Source organism: Aspergillus multicolor, assembly GCF_047715735.1.
Source record: "Aspergillus multicolor strain CBS 133.54 unplaced genomic scaffold BDW74scaffold_25, whole genome shotgun sequence".
Taxonomy (NCBI): Eukaryota; Fungi; Ascomycota; class Eurotiomycetes; order Eurotiales; family Aspergillaceae; genus Aspergillus; species Aspergillus multicolor.
The window spans coordinates 426,221-445,551 of record NW_027395976.1 but is presented as its reverse complement, the minus strand read 5'-3'; the positions used below and the strand labels follow the sequence as shown (position 1 = coordinate 445,551).

General features: G+C 52.5%; 6 protein-coding genes across 6 annotated transcripts; 3 read left to right on the top strand and 3 right to left on the bottom strand.

Moving 5' to 3' along the window:
• Positions 1-763: 763 nt before the first annotated feature.
• BDW74DRAFT_158889 (synembryn) lies at positions 764-2,783 on the bottom strand. The gene is made up of 7 exons (XM_073725386.1): positions 2,538-2,783; positions 2,411-2,485; positions 2,284-2,360; positions 2,077-2,235; positions 1,912-2,031; positions 1,022-1,866; positions 764-969 (listed from the first exon to the last, which is right to left on the bottom strand). The coding sequence occupies exons 1-7, from the start codon at positions 2,563-2,565 to the stop codon at positions 873-875; spliced, it is 1,401 nt and encodes a 466-aa protein (XP_073580999.1). The 5' UTR covers positions 2,566-2,783; the 3' UTR covers positions 764-872.
• A 397-nt stretch (positions 2,784-3,180) lies between these two features.
• On the top strand, positions 3,181-8,638 carry BDW74DRAFT_181118 (putative telomere length regulator protein (Rif1); the record flags this gene model as incomplete). Its single annotated transcript, XM_073729923.1, has 2 exons — positions 3,181-6,087; positions 6,134-8,638. 2 exons carry the CDS (start codon positions 3,181-3,183, stop codon positions 8,636-8,638), a joined length of 5,412 nt encoding a protein of 1,803 aa, XP_073580998.1.
• A 1,953-nt stretch (positions 8,639-10,591) lies between these two features.
• BDW74DRAFT_186985 (uncharacterized protein) lies at positions 10,592-12,967 on the bottom strand (the record flags this gene model as incomplete). Its single annotated transcript, XM_073731367.1, has 5 exons — positions 12,283-12,967; positions 12,136-12,237; positions 11,525-12,089; positions 10,916-11,468; positions 10,592-10,861 (listed from the first exon to the last, which is right to left on the bottom strand). Exons 1-5 carry the CDS (start codon positions 12,512-12,514, stop codon positions 10,592-10,594), a joined length of 1,722 nt encoding a protein of 573 aa, XP_073580997.1. The 5' UTR covers positions 12,515-12,967.
• Positions 12,968-13,159: 192 nt separating this feature from the next.
• On the top strand, positions 13,160-14,621 carry BDW74DRAFT_66290 (putative RING finger protein). Its single transcript, XM_073733396.1, has 2 exons — positions 13,160-13,727; positions 13,783-14,621. Exons 1-2 carry the CDS (start codon positions 13,642-13,644, stop codon positions 14,336-14,338), a joined length of 642 nt encoding a protein of 213 aa, XP_073580996.1. The 5' UTR covers positions 13,160-13,641; the 3' UTR covers positions 14,339-14,621.
• Positions 14,622-15,977: 1,356 nt separating this feature from the next.
• BDW74DRAFT_66243 (uncharacterized protein) lies at positions 15,978-17,694 on the bottom strand. The gene has a single exon (XM_073733395.1). It carries the CDS (start codon positions 17,376-17,378, stop codon positions 15,999-16,001), a length of 1,380 nt encoding a protein of 459 aa, XP_073580995.1. The 5' UTR covers positions 17,379-17,694; the 3' UTR covers positions 15,978-15,998.
• Positions 17,695-19,310, top strand: BDW74DRAFT_186981 (SDR family oxidoreductase). Its single transcript, XM_073731366.1, has 3 exons — positions 17,695-18,303; positions 18,396-18,577; positions 18,652-19,310. Exons 1-3 carry the CDS (start codon positions 18,011-18,013, stop codon positions 19,065-19,067), a joined length of 891 nt encoding a protein of 296 aa, XP_073580994.1. The 5' UTR covers positions 17,695-18,010; the 3' UTR covers positions 19,068-19,310.
• The last annotated feature ends 21 nt before the right edge of the window (positions 19,311-19,331 follow it).

Sequence of the window (19,331 nt, the reverse complement as noted above, 5' to 3'; positions counted from 1 at the left end):
GGCGCTCTTCACCTGATGAAGACTCGCCGTAAAGTTAACATCACAGTACGGATTTTGGGTATGAAACCAGAACTAGAAGCTGTCAGAACGCACGGAAAGAGGTACTTTGAAGGCGGCAAATCGTCTGAGAATGAAAACGTGGTGGATACTGAGAAATATCCCGAGCAGGACGAGGCAGAGTCGAACCCTAGCTGGGACCCCCTCTAGCTCGAGCTCCCTGATCTCCTCTCGTGCGCCAACTGTTACTGTAATGTCGAGACCGCATCCTGCTGGTATTTATGCCGGACGTGTCCCAACTCCGTCTTGTGCCCTCGCTGCTATCGTGAACTTCGGAGCAGCAACACAGAAAACCCTCCTAAGCTGCCCATGCACCATTCGCAGACCTGCAATGCCCAGCATGAGTTCTACTATACCGGCAAACGGCTTCCAGAATCAGAATTGCTGGAGCTGGGCGAGGTTCCGCTTACGAGCGTGGGTTCTGATGGTGAGACGAGAACGCAGATATTGTGGGTCGAGGAGTGGAGGGATATGTTAGAGGATAAGTGGCAGACTACTAACTTTGAATTTGAAGGTGGATTGTTCGCTTGGTGTATGAGGGTGTTGCCGGAAGCGCAAAGGGAGAGGTGGGCTACCTTTTTCAGGTAAGGTAAAAGAGCGTTGTGGCGTTCAAAAGGAATCGTAGCTGCTGGATCGGCCATGGTTCTTAAGCTAAATTTGAGGATATTGTATAGACTCTATGTTAAGAGGTAGTAGATCATAGACATGATGGCTGGTCCAATTCATATATTGCTACTATGAATGTTCTAGTATATTGCTGAGCCAAATCCTTGGGATATCAAAATTTAACATATATGGCCACAATCTACTCAATATTATTCACTATCCGAATCAGATAGTTCCTCGAATCTTCCCTCTCTCAGAGCCTGCGTGACCGGATTCTCAACTCCAAGGATACCGTTTGCTTTGGCCCTGTCATGAAGTTAGTATGGGTACTATTCGAGTACATATACACTGCACTTACCGTTCAAACAGCACAAACAGCCTTTCGGCCTCTCTCTCTTTCTCCTCCTTCGTCATGGGCGGGCCAGTATCTTCCTTCTCCGCAGCCCATCTCTGTCCGGTAATCGGATTGATGGTTGGATCCAGGCTCTCAGCATTCGTAGCGAACGCTTCGCCCGCCGACTTGGGGATGTCAATGCCCCGCGAAGCAAGAAGCCCTGCGGCAAAACCGTAACCAATGTTCTTCGTTAGACTCTCGGCGTTCTTTCCGGAGAGAACAAACATGAGCTCGGAGATTGCGATTTTGAGATTTGCGTACGGCATCGTCGAGAGCTTGAGTAGCTTTGAGGATAGAGTGTCGGACTGCCCGATTGGCCGGTTCCGGTCATTATCGTCGGGCAGGAGGAGCCATTGCATGTACTTGCGAGGCCCGTCTGGTGCAACCTCGTGGATTGTGACGAGCGTGTGGAAGAGCGGAATGGCCTTTGTTTCGAGCTCTGAGGGTTCGTATGCTGAAACGGCTTGGTCTAGGATGTTTATCAACTTGTCCACGTTGCAGTTTTGGTTGAAGGTTGGGAAGAGGGGGTTGCCGTCGTAGGACTTCTTGTTCTTGTTTTCGAGGTCGAGTGTTGAGAGGCAGTTTAGTAGTGTGCCGAGAAGGCCGTCTAAGGGCTTTAGGGGGATGTCGATACGGCTGATGATCTTGAAGAGGTAGGGAATTGACGGTGAGAAGGTTGGTGCTAGATCCTGGAAGAGCTTCGCTACGTTGAAGACTAGCTTCAGTGTATCGATGAAGGCTAGTTCGTCAACTTGCGACAAGGGTTTTCTGCCAGACTTGGGGAATTGTTTAGAGTGTCGGAGTATTTGCTGCGGCCGTTAGTGGGTTATATTTCTATTAAGCGTTCAACTTACATAGTTGATGTTCTCGCCTAGAGAATGGTTGTTAATTAGGTCGTCAAAGTTCTGATCAGTGTCGTAAGTCGAGAGGAAGAGTATCCGACTGATGACCATTTCATGCTCGGAAGAGTCACACTAGACTTGTTAGTTGAGAGCCTTCTCTATTTACCGCAACTTTACCTTGAGCATCTCAGCTAATTTTCCACATCTGCCAGTGTTGACAAACAGCTGGCGCATGCTTGAATCTAACAAGAGAGCATTTGCGACGCAGCGTAGGGCAGCATGACGGACGTCTGTCGTCTCCCCGTCGACACCATATTTTGATAGAATCTCGATGCCCTATACAAGTATTAGAGCCAATCAGAATCGGCGTACGATGCAACGCACCCTTTTTGAGTAGATGGGGCCTGCGTTGTCTGGACTCGTGCCATGCTGCCGCAACTGTAAAAGGGTCTGGGTCTTTTCTAGGAAAAGTCAGATGGCCTCTTTGCCTATACATAAGATTGGAACCTACGCGCGGAGTTCAATGAGTTATCTTTTAGGTCATTTTCAAGAGAGTCCAGGAGCTTTGTGACTTGTCGCAATTTCTCTGTTGGGCGTGCGTTAGCGCTGCGAAAGCTGATAGTGAGCGCGCGCCGTACCAGGACCCTGCAGGATACGCAAATCCATATTCGCTCAGCGCCTTTCACTCAGTTGGCGATAGCCCTCGGTTTCAGGTGTTTAGGAGCGCGAGAATTATCCAGTTTGACGATCGCTCGGAAAGGAGCTCCGGTGCGGACTCTGCGGAGACACAGGAGATGTGACACAGGAGATGCAGCAAAAGCGCACCGCAGCAATTGAGGGGGAAATCGAGAAGAACCTCCGAGTCAAGTGACGACGGCTGTAAAGAATCAAACAAAGACACGACGATCTGTCCCTGAAATAATCAGTTCTTTGTCCAGTTGGTCCTCGAGCACCATACAGAGTAGAAGGCTGAACCCCACCAAGGTAGTCAGCTTCTCCGCAGGGCCTGAGGGATAAGGCTTATATTTATGCCTCATTGTATAGGCATCAAACGCGCGCTGTCCACTTAACGCGTCCCGCAACCGCGTCTTTCCCAGCGCGGCTTGGCGTCTCCGGCGTTCTGCAGCCGATCTGGATTCTCCAGCATGATCTCCGACAATCTTCAATCTTCACTGCTTCGACGTTCAGGATAGGGACAGGCTTGAGTTCACTTCTGGGGCTTGGCCGGATCGCAATGTTCCTTCTCCTCTCCTCTCTTTATTGTTGCCTTTTGTCTTGAACATGGTCGACGTTCTAGGTCCTTTGTCTGCTCGTCCGCCGACTCCACCAAGGACTGCGTCTCGCATGCTGTCTGAGAAAGATCGGACGGAAGACTCGCCAGCGCCCGTACAGACCCCGAATGAATCTCTCTTTCTGAAAACCGAATCGACCGGTGCACCCTCCAGTCGCAAGCGCGTGAACTTTTCACCATGGCCAAGGTTCATCAAACCCCCTTCGTTCACGAACCCGGATCCGAAAGCCCTCCTCCCTTCGAACGATAGCAAGCCGGCCAGATCGATACTCAAGGCGACAAACTCGCCCGGTCCCATCAGTTTCGCACCTCCTATAGCGCATACCCCCGAGTCTTTCGTGATGCTTCTACGGTCCGTCACCCAGCAGTTGGCTGGGGTGTCAATCAGCTCGAGGATTGATGCATATATGCAGTTCTTTGGTGCATTGCGAGCATACGAGAAGGTACCAACGGAAGAGGAAATTGTGCGCAACTTGAGCCTGATTGCCGAGTTTATACAACGGGATATTAGCCGTGATCTCACGGAGGGCGGCCCGCTTGATTCAACCCTCGTTATTCAGGCATTGAAGCTCTCGATGGTGCTCATATGGCACCCTCAAATCTCTCCTCAGTTACCAGATGACTTCAAGCTTTTCCTCGTTGAGCACTCGGTCAATTGCCTTGAGAATGGCAATCTCCCTAAATCCGTCATGACACATTTTCTGAGTGTCCTGTCAACGCAGAAGTTTTCGGCAAAGATTATTACTGCAGCCAGAACGACGCGTATACTAGAAATGCTGTATGTTTTGACCGATAAAGTCAAGGGGAACTCTGCGGTCTCGCAGCGCCTAGCGATTTACGAACGCCTGTTCGATGTGTCCAAGCCAACGTTCCTTGCTTCGTCCGTTCTGTGGATGGATCATCTTATCTCTGGATTGCTTCATCCAATCAAGAATATTCGACTAAGCGCATTGGAGCTTGGTTTTAATGTGTATATGGCATCTGGATCTAACTCGACATTGTCGAAAACGCTCCGTGATATTTTCGACAGGCCAATCGCAGACAAACGGAAGATGGTCTCTGAGGTGAGCGAGCGTATGTCGAGGATGATGGGGAATTCCGACACCGGCGAACATGTTCCTCAGATTTGGGGTGTCATTACACTGCTCCTCCGAAACAAGCGCTTCAACATCGACCAGTGGCAGCATTTCAAAGAATGGGTTCTCGTTCTTCAGAAATGCTTCAATTGCAATGACATTGAGATCAAATCCAAAGCCATTGTCAACTGGAATCGTTTTGTTCTAGTGGCCAATATCAATGAGACAACGAGTAGGTCGCTACTACGGATGCTGGGCAAGCCAATACTGGCCCAATTTGAAAGGAGGAAGCACGAGAGACTGGGCTCGCAGCCTAGTCAACTGGTGGTATCTAGCTACTACAATCTGTTATACTACGCCTTCCGACCTGACGCCTCCCATCAGCAACTCGATATGGCATGGGCAGAATACGTATCCTTGCCTTCTGTAGGCATATTTGCTTTCGTGCCCAGTCTCAGCGACAGGTCTGCCCACGCGCTGTCGAATATGCTATGGATTTCGCACCCTCTCAAATCTTGGTCGGAGAACCGTGTGAATGAGCCAAAGAAAATCGTGGCTGAAGAATTGCCGCCTCTGGATTGCAAATGGGTTAGATCAAGCTTGCCAGAAGTACTGAAAGTGTTTGAGGCTATTTTCAAGTCGTCCGTTTGGGAGCCTGAATTAGAGTGTTCTAACATAGCTGCTGCGTGGGTTAGTCTGTCTCGTGCCCTGGCTTTTGCCGCAAGCAAAGAGATTACCCCCTCCACCGAGTCTATGCACACAGTAGCCCAAATCTTGGCGCTTTTCCAACGGATATGGCAGGGTGGCCCATCCTCACTCAACGCTGTCGATGGTATGTCGATGGATACGTTCTACGAGCGCTTCCGGTTTCTTTCTACGACAATGATCATCGCCTTAGGCAGCATCTCATTTACGGAAAAACAACTATCAAAAGCGGATACAACGTACATGACAGTAACGCCTTCAACCCGTCACTTGAAAGACAAAAATATTATCGACACCCCCATCTTGCACTTATTACGGCTTCTCGGCGATACCCCAGAGGTTCCGGTACCAACAGCTGCTTACTCTCGTCTTGTTAAGCACACCATTGAAGCAGCCTGCCATGGGAAGGGTTCGAGGGGCCCTCGACTCGATATTCTGAGACAATGTGCCGATTTGTACCCAGACGGAGATGGATCCGATGGCCTCGAAAACGTTGGACGGACCGTGTGGATGTCAGCAGCTCAACTGTCTGCGGATTGTCTAAGCTCCTTTGCCATTGAATCAGCCCGCGAACGAGACGGATCTGTTTCTCGTGACTACGACAACGCAGTCAAGATTCTTTCCGTAGGGCTGAAATTTTCAGACGGGTTCCAGATCTGGGATCAGCTCCTAGGTGCACTTTTTCATGTTCTGAAAAGCGAAAGGGGGGACTGTGCGATTGGGACAATAGTGCTAGAGCCTGTCGTGGGCTTGATCATGAACCTGGATGTCCGTACCGCGTGCTCTCCAGCGTCTTCGATGATTCATCATTGTTTAGCAATTCCATTCTCCGAGCATGAGAGGGATGCTAACGATACGAACACACCCCCGTTCCCGAGCTCGTTAGTGACTATGGCTCATCGTATGCTCTTGGGCGCGTACGAACTGCTGGTGCCTTTGCATTCCAATGGTGCCGCCATTTTCATCGAGACGCTCGTTGCTTTCCTGGGATCAGGAACGTATATTTTCAGATCTGTTCTACTCGACCATCTGCAGCATGCGCTGGGTCTTATTCTGAGAGACGAATCTTGCAAGATACCTATCGAGAGCGGCGCCGAGAGCCGGATTTTGACTGCTGTAAGTGCACTCGACCGAGTATTTGAATACGTACTAACTTAAATAGTGCCACGCGCTCGCATCAGCCGTGCTCAATATCCTGCAAATTTTGCCTCGTTATGCCTCGACTACTCATAAGTTTGAGCCGATTATCTCGTCTGGCTTGAGGTCCTCGCACATCTCGACTGCTCATCGGTTCCGGGATTTCTGGAAGTCTTCTTTTGGAACTCAATACTCTTTACTCTTTCCAGACAGCATATGCCAGGCTCTACAAGATCTGGAAGCCCGAGTCGATGGCCAGACGCAAGAGTTGAGAGCAGGCACCGCTCAATTGTCGCAAAGCATGGCTGTGACCGGAGTCGGACAGGACGATAGGGAAAGCAATAGCCTTGTTGAAAGCTCTACAGTTGTGACGAAAGATCTCTCGGTCAAGTCTCGTATCGCATTTATCCTGGACGCGCCGTCGGAGTCTCCTCAGTCCGCTCGCTTGGAATCACCTGTGATCTCCGAGACCGAGGTCACTACAATGCAGCCCAACGAATCGCGGCAGCAAACAGAGTCGAGGCTGCCGCAGGTCCTCCCCCAGCAAGTTCCCAGCAATACGACTGAAGTCGGAAAAGCTGCTTCAGGCAACGAAGACACTTCCCATCATCAGCAGATGTTCTCTATTATCGACAATCTCCGTTCATCCTCACCTCCCACCACGACCCCGAAGGAACTTGGGTTCAGGACGCCGCCGCATATACGTAGCCTACGGAACGACGAATGCGGATCCGCAACGCCCCAAACGCCTACAATACCAGCAAATCCGGGAGACAATGAAGATGGATTCCTTGGTTCGTCTCCAACACCTGCCATTCGCGGCCGAACGTCTTCTGTAGCTTCCGCCATCCCTCCGTCGTTCCCCGCCGGCGATAACATGGACATTGATCCGCCTTCTTCACCACCTCAACTGGAAGCACAGAGCGCCGATTCGCAGAGTGTGGATTCACAACAAACTTCTCCGTCCAAGTCAACTAGAACCAGAAGTGCCAAGAATAAGAAGAGAAGTAAGTCTAGGCGATCCAAGACGCCTAGCAAGGAGAAGCCAGCTGCTGTCTCATCGCAAGGGGAACCTACCGAACAAAACAACGAGGATGAGGCAGAGCAGAGCATGCGAAGTCGTCTTCGTTCCGCGACCGATAAGTCACCAGCGAAGGACGTAGATGCTCCCGCTCAAGAAACAGAAGAAGCGCAAGAAACAACACAGACCATGTGCATCGATACCGTCCATGATTCTACTGCTGCCTCTGCCGCCGAGCCCAAGGAGGTTCCAGAGCCGCAGCTTGAGCGTGACGACCCGGCATTGGAATCAGGTGGCGAAGACACTGATACGCAAGTCACGTCACAGCTAGAGCAAGATCTCGTTTACGCTGTAGACTTGCACAGTGATTCGGCGGACAAGGAAGCCGCAGAGTCCACAGAGCAGGTCGCGGTCACACGCAAACGAAAGCGGGAGGAAGAGGCGTCAACTGAAGAATCTAAGAAAGAACGTCGTCGTTCAACGAGGATTTCTTCTGCGGCATCGCCTGTGGCGGAAGCTGAGGCCGAAAATGCTCAAGCTGCTCCAAAGAAACAAAAGACTACGACTGCGTCTGAAGACACCATTTCTTCACCTGCCAACACGGCCTCGAAGAAGCGGAAGAACGAGGCAGTCAAGGCTACAGCCGAGACACCAAAACAGGACCAGGCCAAGACCGGCAAAGAAGTTGCGAAGGAGCCACAGTCCCAGGGATCACAGCAACGGCGATCACACCGTATCAGTGGTGTTCCTGCTCCTGATATCCCAGAAGAAACACCTGCTCCGAGAAAGTCGCCGCGGTCAACTCCTAGTGGCTCGCAGAGCCGGAAGCAGAGCAAAAAGGAGAAGGAAAGAAACCGAAGGGCACAACGGCGCCGCTCTCAGCGGACTGCAGCCGCAGCAGCGGCAGCAGCTCCTCAGGAGGTCATCACGGAAGGAGAAGGTTCCATCGAAAAGCCAGATGAACCGTCTCAACCTTTCACAATGGACGAGGACTCTCAGGAGCAGCCTCAACCGGATGATGCTGTTCAGCTGGATCAGCCTGATCAACAAGTCGAAGCGCCGCAGGAACCTGTCGACACCCAGATGGCAGAAACTGCAGCAACTGAACCGGAACCGGCGGCAGTGGCAGAGCCAGAGGCACCACCAGAGGCTGAGCCAGAGGCAGAGGCAGAAGTCACATCCAACCACCAACCGTTTGAGTCCGCTATTGAACTCCAAACTCCCTCTGAACCAGCCCAGCCACCCCAGCCGCTGCCGGCAGTTCAAGAATCAGCGCCAGCGCCAGCGCCAGCGTCGGTGCCAGAGCCAGAGACAGCAGCCCAAACGAATCACGATGTCCCAATCTCAACATCCCTGCGCTCCCTCATCGATCAAGTCAAATCATCCTCCTTGGATCGCAACACCGTCAAGGAGATGGACGACCTCCTCTTCGACCTACGGTTCGAGATGCACGAGGCGTTACGGCGCCATTGCAACAGCGACACTGCTGCCCCTACTGCAAGCCAGTAATCTTATTTACCCTATACACGAAAACGAAGCCAAAAAAAAAAGGAGGAAATCAATGTTTTGCATAGCGATGGCGTTTTGATTTGATTTGTTCATGGATAAATACATCGCAGTCAATTATATCATGTTGAAACATACTTATCAGCCAGACGCCAGGAGACACCGGTCAGTCGGTTTCAGTCGGATTACTACTACTGCATTATAGATTTCGTTTGTGTCTCTTATATTCTATGTTTGCTACTTTTACCCCTGCATTATGCGCGTCTGATTTGTCTTTTGTGCCTTTGCCTGCCTAGCCTGGGCGAGGTCTCTTGTTGAACCCGTACTTCTGATACCTGAGTCCAAGCAATACTGGATTTGCAATAAATTCTACTCGACAAGAACTTTATTCGCCGTGGAGAAATGGATTAAAAAAAGATTCACTATGTAGAAGCCGCAGACAAAATATATATATATAGGGAGCACCTTCTTCCTCATCCTAGCCCTAAATAAGTAAATGGACGCCTAGACCCTATCTAACCCATCTAATCATTGCATGAGTATCAAGTACTAGATACTAAGTCATCCATCGTCCCATCCCGATGCCATCTATGGAGTGCTATAGAGTCCGTCCAGCTTCCGTCCCGAGGTCACATGTGAAGAAGGCCGGGAGCCAGGGTCCAAGCAAGCAGCTACAGATCAGAACACAGCTCACAACGCAACGCGTAAGCCACTATCACACAAGACAGAAGCGATGCAGGAGGTCGTCTAGGTACATGAGCGCCACGACCTGAGACACAACACCACCCTTGCAGACTCGCAGTGACTGTGCAACGCAGCGCCACCCAAAAGTACGTACATGCTCCGTCGGTATAACAAACAGCATTAGCACGAGCATGCCACTCACCAGTCTCCAGTCACCAGGCACCGCAGTCAGAACCGATATTGATAACGACATGATAAGAAAAGGCACGCCACCTTATCACCTACCTAATCCGACTAGCCCAGGACCAGTGCCAGACCAGGCTATCCCAGCAGCGTCGTAGCGCGCCTGCAACACACGCAAGCCGCAGGCTCGCAGCGCCAAGGAAGCAGCTAGCCACCCTTCGACACCTTCCAAGATCATTCTATCCTTCTCTCAATCTTCCATGCAAGGAAGCCGTCCAATGAGGTGTTAAACCGCTAGCATCCGAAACGCCGATGCAGGCCGGCGCGGCACACACACGGACGCTGGGGGAGCCTAGCGTGCTGCGTGCATCCCAGGAGCAGGAAAAGGAGCCAGCTTGCATTTTGGTGGCGGGTGGGACCGACACTGAGAGCGACGGTGGCAGTCTACCCTGACATGGCTAGTGGTTACAGACACCTCACCTCACGGCTACGATGGACTTGGGCGAGGGGCCGAGTGCAACTGCTCGGCATGCTCGGCAGACTGGGCGTCCTGGGCGCGCGGGCGAAGATGCTTGATTGGGGATAGTTGAGGGGATGCATCTCATCTCAGCGCACCTGGCGCTGTCGAATCCAACGTTCGGTGGTTGAAGGCTGACTCGGCATGAACGCCTGGTGACCCTGAAGTTATCGGGTTTCGGAGGGTCGGACTGTCTTTATCTTAGCTTAGCTTGCCCCGGGTGGCGGGCGAAAGCTAATTAAACGGTTTATCCAATGAATGGCGAGGAAGTCAGCTGACGCGTGAGACGGAGACGCCGTGCGCTGAGGCCACTGACGCAGGTGCGAGACTGGAACCGTGGATCGCACCTCACCTCAGCGCTAAATTCCCAGATGAACCAAGCCAGCGAGAAACCTAAATTAAAGTGTAGATAAGGGTAGATTATTATGTTATCGCATTGATTGTACATAAAATAGATAGCGCTATTATGAAGTTTGTAGTTGTAGTTGTACTGAAAGCCGCACTGCATCTATCCCGAACATGTCCGTACACCAGATACTATCACATGCGGAGCGGGGGTAGCATAGACGCTATTAGAAGATGTGGTTGAGCCAGCGTCTCCAGGCGGGCATGGCGGCGATGCGGCGGCGCTCGGCGTAGATAGGCTCCCAGTCAATCTCGCGGCGACCGCTGTCAATGTCGATCTGGGAGGTGCGGAGCCAACCCTCACGCTTCCAGATGTAGCCACAGGCCCAGAAGAAGAGGACGACGGGAAGGGCGAGGTAGCTCTTGAAGAAGCCCTTGGCGTCGTTGTAGGTGCCGCCGTCAGGGCCACCACCAGCGGGTGCAACAGCAGTGAAGAACTGATGACGATGTTAGCTTGTATAACAATGAATACAAAAGGAGCAAGGAAGTACCTGAGCGACTAAGACGATGAAGACGAGGAAGAGACCGAGCCAAGAGCCCCAGACACCAAAGGCAGCCTTGAACGGGATATCGTCGAGGGAGCGACCGTTATAAGCCCAGGCCTTGCGGAAACGAATGTGCGCCAGGCAGATGGAGCCCCAGGTGAAGAGAGCAGCAAGACCAGACAGAGCCTGGAGCCAGGCGAAGACTTCCTCACCAGAGGAGCTGACGTTGACGTATCCGAGGACACCGAACAGGATGGTGACCAGCACGGACCAGAGAGGGCGGCCGGAGCGGTCGATGTAGGTGAAGAACTTGGGAGCGTAGCCCTGCTCGGCCAGCGCGGTGAGGGTACGAGAAGAACCGTAGACACCGGAGACACCGATCGACAGGACGGAAACGAGAATAATGACATTCATGAAGTCATCGTATCCGTTGAGCCCAGCATCCGCGGCTAGGATCACAAAGGGCGAGGCTGCGACGTCGATGAGGCCACTGCCAAGGAGATTGGGGTTATCCGAGCGAACAAGAAGACCGACGAAGAACAGGCCGACGATGTAGAAACTGGGAGGATATTGTTAGCGATAGCGCGACACGATAAGACCAAGGGAAAGACATACAGGGTGATACGCCAGAAGACCTGCTTGATGGCTCCGGGAAGAGACTTGGTAGGGTTTTCCGACTCAGCCGCAGCGAGACCAACCAGCTCGGTACCACTGAAGGAGAAGGCAGCAGTGACGAAGACAGAGCAGAAGCCCTTGAAGCCGTTGCGGAAGGCGCCCGGGTCGTACCAAAGTCGCGCGCCCCAATACTCATCGTACATACCACCAGACGGGCCACCACCGCAGACAAGAACCAAGGCGATGACCATGAATACGATGATAGCACCGAGCTTCAAGCATGAGGACCAGAACTCTTCTTCGGCGTATCCGAGCGAACCAAAAATGTTGATGATAATAATGGCAACCAAAAAGACGGTGATCCAAACGGCGACGCTGACATCAACATCCCAATACTGAATTGTCATACCAGCAACTGTCAATTCCAGCGGTACGATGATGGCCCATTGAAAGACGTAGTTCCATCCCATGGCGAAACCCCAGGACGGATCGATAAAGCGGGTCGAGTAAGTGTAGAAACCACCAGAGATGGGGTACATAACAGCGAGTTCACCAAGAGCGTAGACTAAGCAGTCAGTACCTTGTCAGCTATGCACAATGGACATACGTACCGACGTTGAAGATCATAACACCAATAATCAGAAAGTCCAGGAACAAAGAAGCAGGCCCGCCAGTGCTGAGCGCACCACCGGAACCGACGAAGAAACCGGCACCTGCGATTGTTAGCGACAAATCTTTTTGCTGAAGAGAACACATACCAATAGAACCACCAATGGCAATCATGTGCATATGGCGGGTTTTCATAGCACGGGGCAACTCAGCCTGGTGGGAAGGGCGGCGCTGGAAAGACTTGAAGTTCAGTCCATTTCGAGTCCAAAAGTCTTCTTCCGCATAGCTTTGAATCTGGCCATCCTGGACGTACGCCGGAGGCGGCGCAGCGGCGGAGTGAGCCTCGACGTCGACGGCTTTCTTGGGTTCTTCGGCGCCCATTGCTGCGAGGCTTTGGGGAGCAGAAGACTGAAGTGGAAACAGAAGAGGGAGCGGGGGATGGGAGAAAAAAGGACGGGATGGGCCTAGGAAGAGGAGCGTGTGGGAGTGCTTTAATAGGGATCGGGGCCATGACAAACGGCCCCAGGAGCTGCAGGAAAGGCATGGGCGTATTCACTTTTTTGCAGGGCAGATGGCGAATCACGATAAGCACGATAACGAGCTACACCAGATACGGGGAGGCCGAGAAGCTGAGGTTACAGTTGGAACGCTCGCATCTCCCCATGGATCGGGCAACGGTTGGCCAACTCGGTCCACGCGAGTCGAGTCTGGGCGCCAGTCACTAGCTGGAATCCGGGGTTGACGGTGGCGGCGTCTTCCAGAAAGTCACTGAATCTTGATCCGACGCGATCATCGTGACGCCGCGAGGTGGACGCCATTCGCGTAGCAGCAGCAGGAGCGACAAAGCTCTCGGTCTCCTTTCCAAGTGAATTGGAGAGCAGCGATGGTAATAAGAATGGCAAGACCAGCTATCAGTGACAGCTATCAGAGAGTGTTATCAGTCAAGTTAAGGTGAGTTTCTGGAATCCGCTGACCCACTGAATAGAGATAAGCTTGTATCGCTCGTACAGCTGTAACTTACGTGTACTCTGATAGGGCTTTCTCCACCAATGATGCCTCAACAGCAGCCGGTTACCAGCGGGTCAGTGTAAGATACGGTAAATCCGAGGGGGGCCTAATCTAGCGGATGTAACATCGTGAGTCTGGGGTTCTCCACCGCGATAAGAGGTCAGAGCTGTGACTATGGATGGTGGATATAGCAGCCTGATGGTGTTGAGGTTCATGAACTTCGTCCAGATCAATTCACAAGATAGACCAGAGATGAAGCGTCATGGCCAGTGGGCGAAGCAAGTCAACCAAGTCTTGGTGGTGCGGGGTTGTGGTTGTCAGGAGACACGAGACTCGACTTCGGTCCAGCTCAGTTCACCACTGTTCTTTCCCTCTCTCTCAATCCATCGCAAACTTGTCTCTCAGAATCAATATAATGTTTAATTGAATCACGAATCAGAGCGTCCTATCTCACGTCAATGTTTAACCGCGACTAAACGCACTCGGGCAGCATTAGCAGCATGGCGCAGGACTCGGACGAACCCTCCGGGGCCACCCTGGGCTATTTGGCCCCAATCTGCGTCGCCATCTTCTTCATCTTCGTCTGGTAACCTTCAATCCGAATGCCTCACTGGTTTCTACACGTATCTCATTCTGAACAGCTTTCGATACAGGATCATTTTCGGCACGCGACAGCGCTACAGAGCATCCAACCGCCAAATCGACCCAGAGGGCTGGCCGCTGGGCTTCCCCCACGCCATCCTGACCTCAACCGATCTGGAAGCGCGCTTTCCTTTGATCAAATATAGCGCCTGGTCAACGGCCCACCGGCCGGAATCTTCCAAAGAAATCGAGGTCGACCCAGGCCCTCTCCCGAGCCAAGAGTCTGCGCCTGCCTCGCCCTCGGCTCCATCGTTCGACGCCGCAAAAAAAGAAGCCCAGTTTAGCTCGTCGGTGGAGAAGGAAGTTGCTCCCAGCCATGGCGACGCCCATATGGAGTGCGCTATCTGCATGGAAGACTTTGACGATGACGATACCATTCGCGCTCTGACCTGTGGTCACATCTTTCATGCCACCTGTCTCGACCCGTGGTTCACGAAACGGCAAGCCCGGTGTCCTCTGTGCAAAACCTGCTATTATCCTCAACATATTGTTTCTGTTCCTGCACGGCCGGCGGCTGCTTTGGTCAGAAACCAGATCTTTCCGCGTGTACTTTGACGGTCGACATGGCCTACGAGAGCTAGAATGATATCTACTCTTTTTTCGTCACTCTGTCATCGAACGCGCTGGACATAAAAAGAGTCCTCTATCTTGCTCCCATCGGTCCCGCTGTCCGCTCATTCTTCAAGACCCCAGTCCGCTCAGCAGACAGATTGGCCTTGCATAGATTCGACAGTTTTGTTTGACGACTGTGTTCCGAGCGAGTCAGCCCTGCAAAACTACAACTGTCGCAGAACTAGCCACAAACCAACCAAAAGGCTAACGATAGGCTCGCAATTCTTGACTTGGGGCTATACCATAACGTCGGGTGCTGTCACGCAACAGCTGGAGATGGATACTTGCGCAGAAGTCTCCCGCATATGGGACTACGCGGAAGCTCAAGACTTGGTGGCAATTCCCCCCTCGCCGTACCTAGTTTCGGTCGGTCAATGCGTGAACGCGTGCGCGTGACTGCTCAGAAATACTCCCAAGCCTGTCACGCCATCGACCTTTGCAGGTGGTACGTTACCTGTCCCCCGCAAGCACCGCCCACGTTGGCGATGGATTGCATGACAGATCACGGTAATTATCCTTCTTCCAACAATACAGATACTATCAATTGTTCGATCTGCACCTTACAATCCATTGCTGACGGCTTTGCCGTAGCCGGGCCATTTCCATGAGCTGAATAGAGAAACCGCGTGGCGCGTTTGACGCTGACACGTCCGGAATGTGGCGCGGCAAACACGTTGCTGAAGCTCGGAGCATGTGCGACGCAGGGGGTTGCGCAAGGGGCTCGCTTACGGTCCACGCCACCGTCAGCGCTGGCAAACCTCTCGGATTGCGGTTCTATACTCTGCCCCCGGCGTCAACGCCTGCGTTTAGAACTGTCATGTGTCAATAATGCAAGTTACGAGACAGGCGGTATGATTGTTTTCGTCGTTTATTCCGGTACTCAGCATTGCCGGGCATGGCAAAGAAAGAAGAACCCAACACCCACCTCTTCGGATTTAGGTATCACTGGTGTAACCTTTCAGCCGCACTATACCTATCAAGCAGGAAACTATGAGGGCCAAGACCATTACCATTCTTCTTCTAGGATACAAGCAGTGCTACCCCGCCCCGAAACCGTGCAACCGCAGGGGGCAGGAGGGGATGAGTATCGCCCGACACTCACCTTAATCGTGTATGACTGGCTGATCAAGGTGGATGATTGATACTTTGGGCTAGAATCAGTCTCTGAGTTTCCGCTGACTGCAAAATGGACTATCATGATATAGAGCAATTAGGCAATCATCATTGGTTGCAACACCAAACTGGTTTCCACTCTGCTTTTTGAGTAAACTCAGCCTCAATATGTGTTTACAGCCCAGGCTCCTGGGAGTACAACCTCAAAATCCTTCCTTGTCAAGAATTCTCCGCCCGCTGGAACTTTTCCACAACCAGAGGGCAAAGACATCCTTGCCACTTCCCAGTAGCCTGTCTGTGGTTTCTATCTCATGGTGCATGTCCCATTACCGTACATTGCCCAGGTGGCCGTCGCGGCCATCCCGTAAAATGGACAGGATATCCATCACTTCCCACAAATCCTATTCCCACACTTCAAACCTCGAGACCACGTCTCCCACGAAATAGAGAACTGCCCTTAAGCCCTCAACGCCAGAAGACACATCAGCCGCTAGGTCGCATGACCCACCACCTCATCAGGCATCAGATTTCCAACCAAATTACCCTTCACTGCATTCAACCACCTCTCCACGCTGGTCAACTCATAAAACGCCTCATTAAAGCTCGCACTGAAATACAGCACATCCCCCCAACTCCAACAATGCACATAAACCTGCGGACTCAGCATATGCACCATGATCATAACATCCCGTACACCAACTGGTCCATACCGCGCTTGTAGATGTGTTTCCAAGGGTCCTAGGCTGTTAATATTCGGCTCCGTGGGCGGCGGGACATCCGCGGGTTGCGGGGTCTTGAACAGAGCCGTAGCTTTCTCGACGAAGGGCACACGCACGAACATCATGTTGTTTACATCCATATACCAGGACTGCCAGTATAAAGGCTGAATGGCCCGTACAAGGTCAGCCCACGATGCCCGGGCGGGGACGTTAATAGGCAACCCTACGACCCTTAGGGACGGGGCATGCACGGGCCCATTAAACGGAGCCGGGCAGTACTTTCTCAGGTCAAACGCAAGCCAGGAGATATACCTATCTGCAGGAGACGACGGATTTGCGGCCGCCGTTTCCGCAATTGCAGATGCGTGCAGGGCTGTTGTTAGGGTTATTCCGTGCTCGCGGCAGGATCTGCGGAGGGCAGTTGCAGTCTTTGCGGGGATGCGGGATTCGATGCGGTAGCTGGCACTTGGGACTGCCTTTATTCTTTCAGCAGGGATAGGGAGGCCGATGGATGGCTGGTCTTCTAGATACGTGGCTAGGAGGTCGTCGGCGCGGCGGGTCCAACTCTCGTCTCTCATAGACGGCATCCCGATTACGGCGTCTAGGGAGGGGACGAGACGGTGTGCTTCCGAGCCGTCAAATGTGGACGGAGGCGGGGAGGGGTTCTCGAGCTCGGTGAGGAGTTGGTGGAAGAGCATCATCTCCCCGCAGCCGTCCCAGCGCGCGTGAGACGAGACGATGGCGATCTGGTTACTGGCTGGAATCCAGTGGCAGGTTGCGTGTGGTCCAGACAGACGCAGATGCTCGCATTTCTGCAGCTCGTCGGCTGAGCGTGCGGCATGTTCAACACGGAACGTCTGGTTGCACCATGCTTCGAGAGCTCCCCTGTCATGGATTGGATAGTATCGCTTTTCGTCTGGATGCAGCTCGAGAGCGATGTCTGGGTGACGGAGACGGAGGCTCTTCCAAGCAGCGCGTAACTGCGGTATTATGTCAATGTCGGAGTTATACTCAAGCTGAACTGCTCCTAAGATCAGCCAGTGTTCACGACCTAGCGGCTTGCCGGAGTCGCCGACGAATTGGAAGAGTCTGTCATGGCAATCGAGTGGACGATGCCAATAGCCTTCTGTGGCATTTTGGGTCCATGACATCGTTGAGATGGGCCTAGCCTAAGAACAAGCTGTTAGAGAGGATAGGTTGAAACATGTGTGAGGTTGCGGTGTACGCTAAGAACAAAGAAATATAAGCCCCTAGCCTCTAAGGTAGTCTCTCTCTTTGTTCTCCTTCTCTCATGGGGACCTTGGTCTAAATATCCGTACATGATTGGCAAATATACAGCTAAGCCAAGAAAGCGCCGTGTCCACGGGCCTTCAACATCCTGGCCCACTGCAGCATTGATCGATAGGTAGCCGTCCGGAGCCAGTATATATAGAGCTCCCAAGATGATCAGCTGTGCGTCCAACGACGACAGCCAACGCCAGTCAATATCCGCGCTTTGACAAATATACCAAGACCCAATGACATGTCCAACTTCAGCAAGGCGCAGTATATCCCCAAATCCGGGGAGTAAGCATTAGGTAAATCAAATCGTCCCCCAGTAGCATACACCTTTGAAGTAGTGCATCTGGAGAATTCCTCTACGTCTGCCCAGACGGCAGCAAAAGAGTGGATGATACTTCCTCCATTTCACAATACTTCCCTTAGTTAGAGGCTTCAAGAGCCTCTAACTCCCCAACCCCATCCTCTCACACCCAAATCCCCAGACCCTTAAATCACCCATACAATGACAACCTCAAAACAAACCTGGTTCATAACCGGCTGCTCCAGCGGCTTCGGCACGCACTTCGTCCGCCAGCTGCGAGCCCTCGGCGATAACGTCATCGCAACAGGCCGCAACGCTGAGACAAGACTCGCCCATCTAAAAGACACAGGCGCCATGATCCTGGACCTGGACGTCACGGCTCCGCAGGCAGAACTCAACGCCAAGTTCCAGACAGCGGTTGACGCATACGGGGCTGTGGACGTGCTGGTGAATAATGCGGGGTATATTCAGTGTGGGGGTGTTGAGGAGCTTACGTATGTGTCTTTTTTCTTTTTTCTATTTGCTTGCTTCACGGAGGGTTTTGGGATCTAAGGAGATAGTCGGGCTGATGTAGGACAACGTGTAGGCAAGAAGACATGCAGCGCTCGCTTGACACGAACTTCCACGGACCCTTGAATCTCACGCGCGCGGCGCTGCCGCATTTCAGGAGTAGAGGTAAAGGTCTTCTCATCTATATGAGCTCCCAGTCGGGGTTCTACGGCGAGCCTGCGGGGGCTGCGTACTGCGCGAGTAAATTCGCGCTTGAAGGTATGCCGCACACCCACCTGCATACCCAGACAAATCCCCAATTGGATCTTTACATACTAACCGTGAACCCACAGGCGCAATCGAAAGTCTCGCAAAAGAACTCTCTTGGCTCGCACCAGGCATAAAACCCCTGCTAATCGAAGCCGGGATCTTCAGCACCGAGATAATGCGCAATATAAGCCACGTCCCTTGCCGGATTGACTTCTGGAAACCTTTAAACGACGCGTGCCGTGCCCGTGGGGCAGGCAATTACCGACACGAGCCCGGAGACGCGGGTGAGCTGGTTCGCAAGGTGATTCAGATTGCGAAGGGGGCGGGTGTTGCAGAGGGGAGGGAGATTCCGTTGCGCATTCCGTTTGGCAGTGATTGTGTTAAGACGCTAAGGGAGAAGATTGGGCAGCTTGAGAGGATTTTGGATGAGTGGGAGGGGGTTGCGAGGAGTACGGATTTCCCTGGGCGTGAGGGGCCGATGCCGGATTTGCCAGGGTGATGGGGTTTGGCTATTGATGGGGTATATTCTTCGCTGTTGTTTGGTTCCGTCGTGACGGGGTATCCCACGTGGGCGAGGTAGGGTATACTAGTACTGGACAGGTTGAACCACATGGGAATTAGCTGATCAGCACGGAACCCCTTGCATCATCTCCCAGTAGACTGAATTGACACTGTCCTAGTGAGGAGAAGACACTGCTCTCTTTCCTTGCGGGCGTATGAGTTGTGGGCTTCACGGTTCATGGTTCTAAGCAGCCTTGGAAGC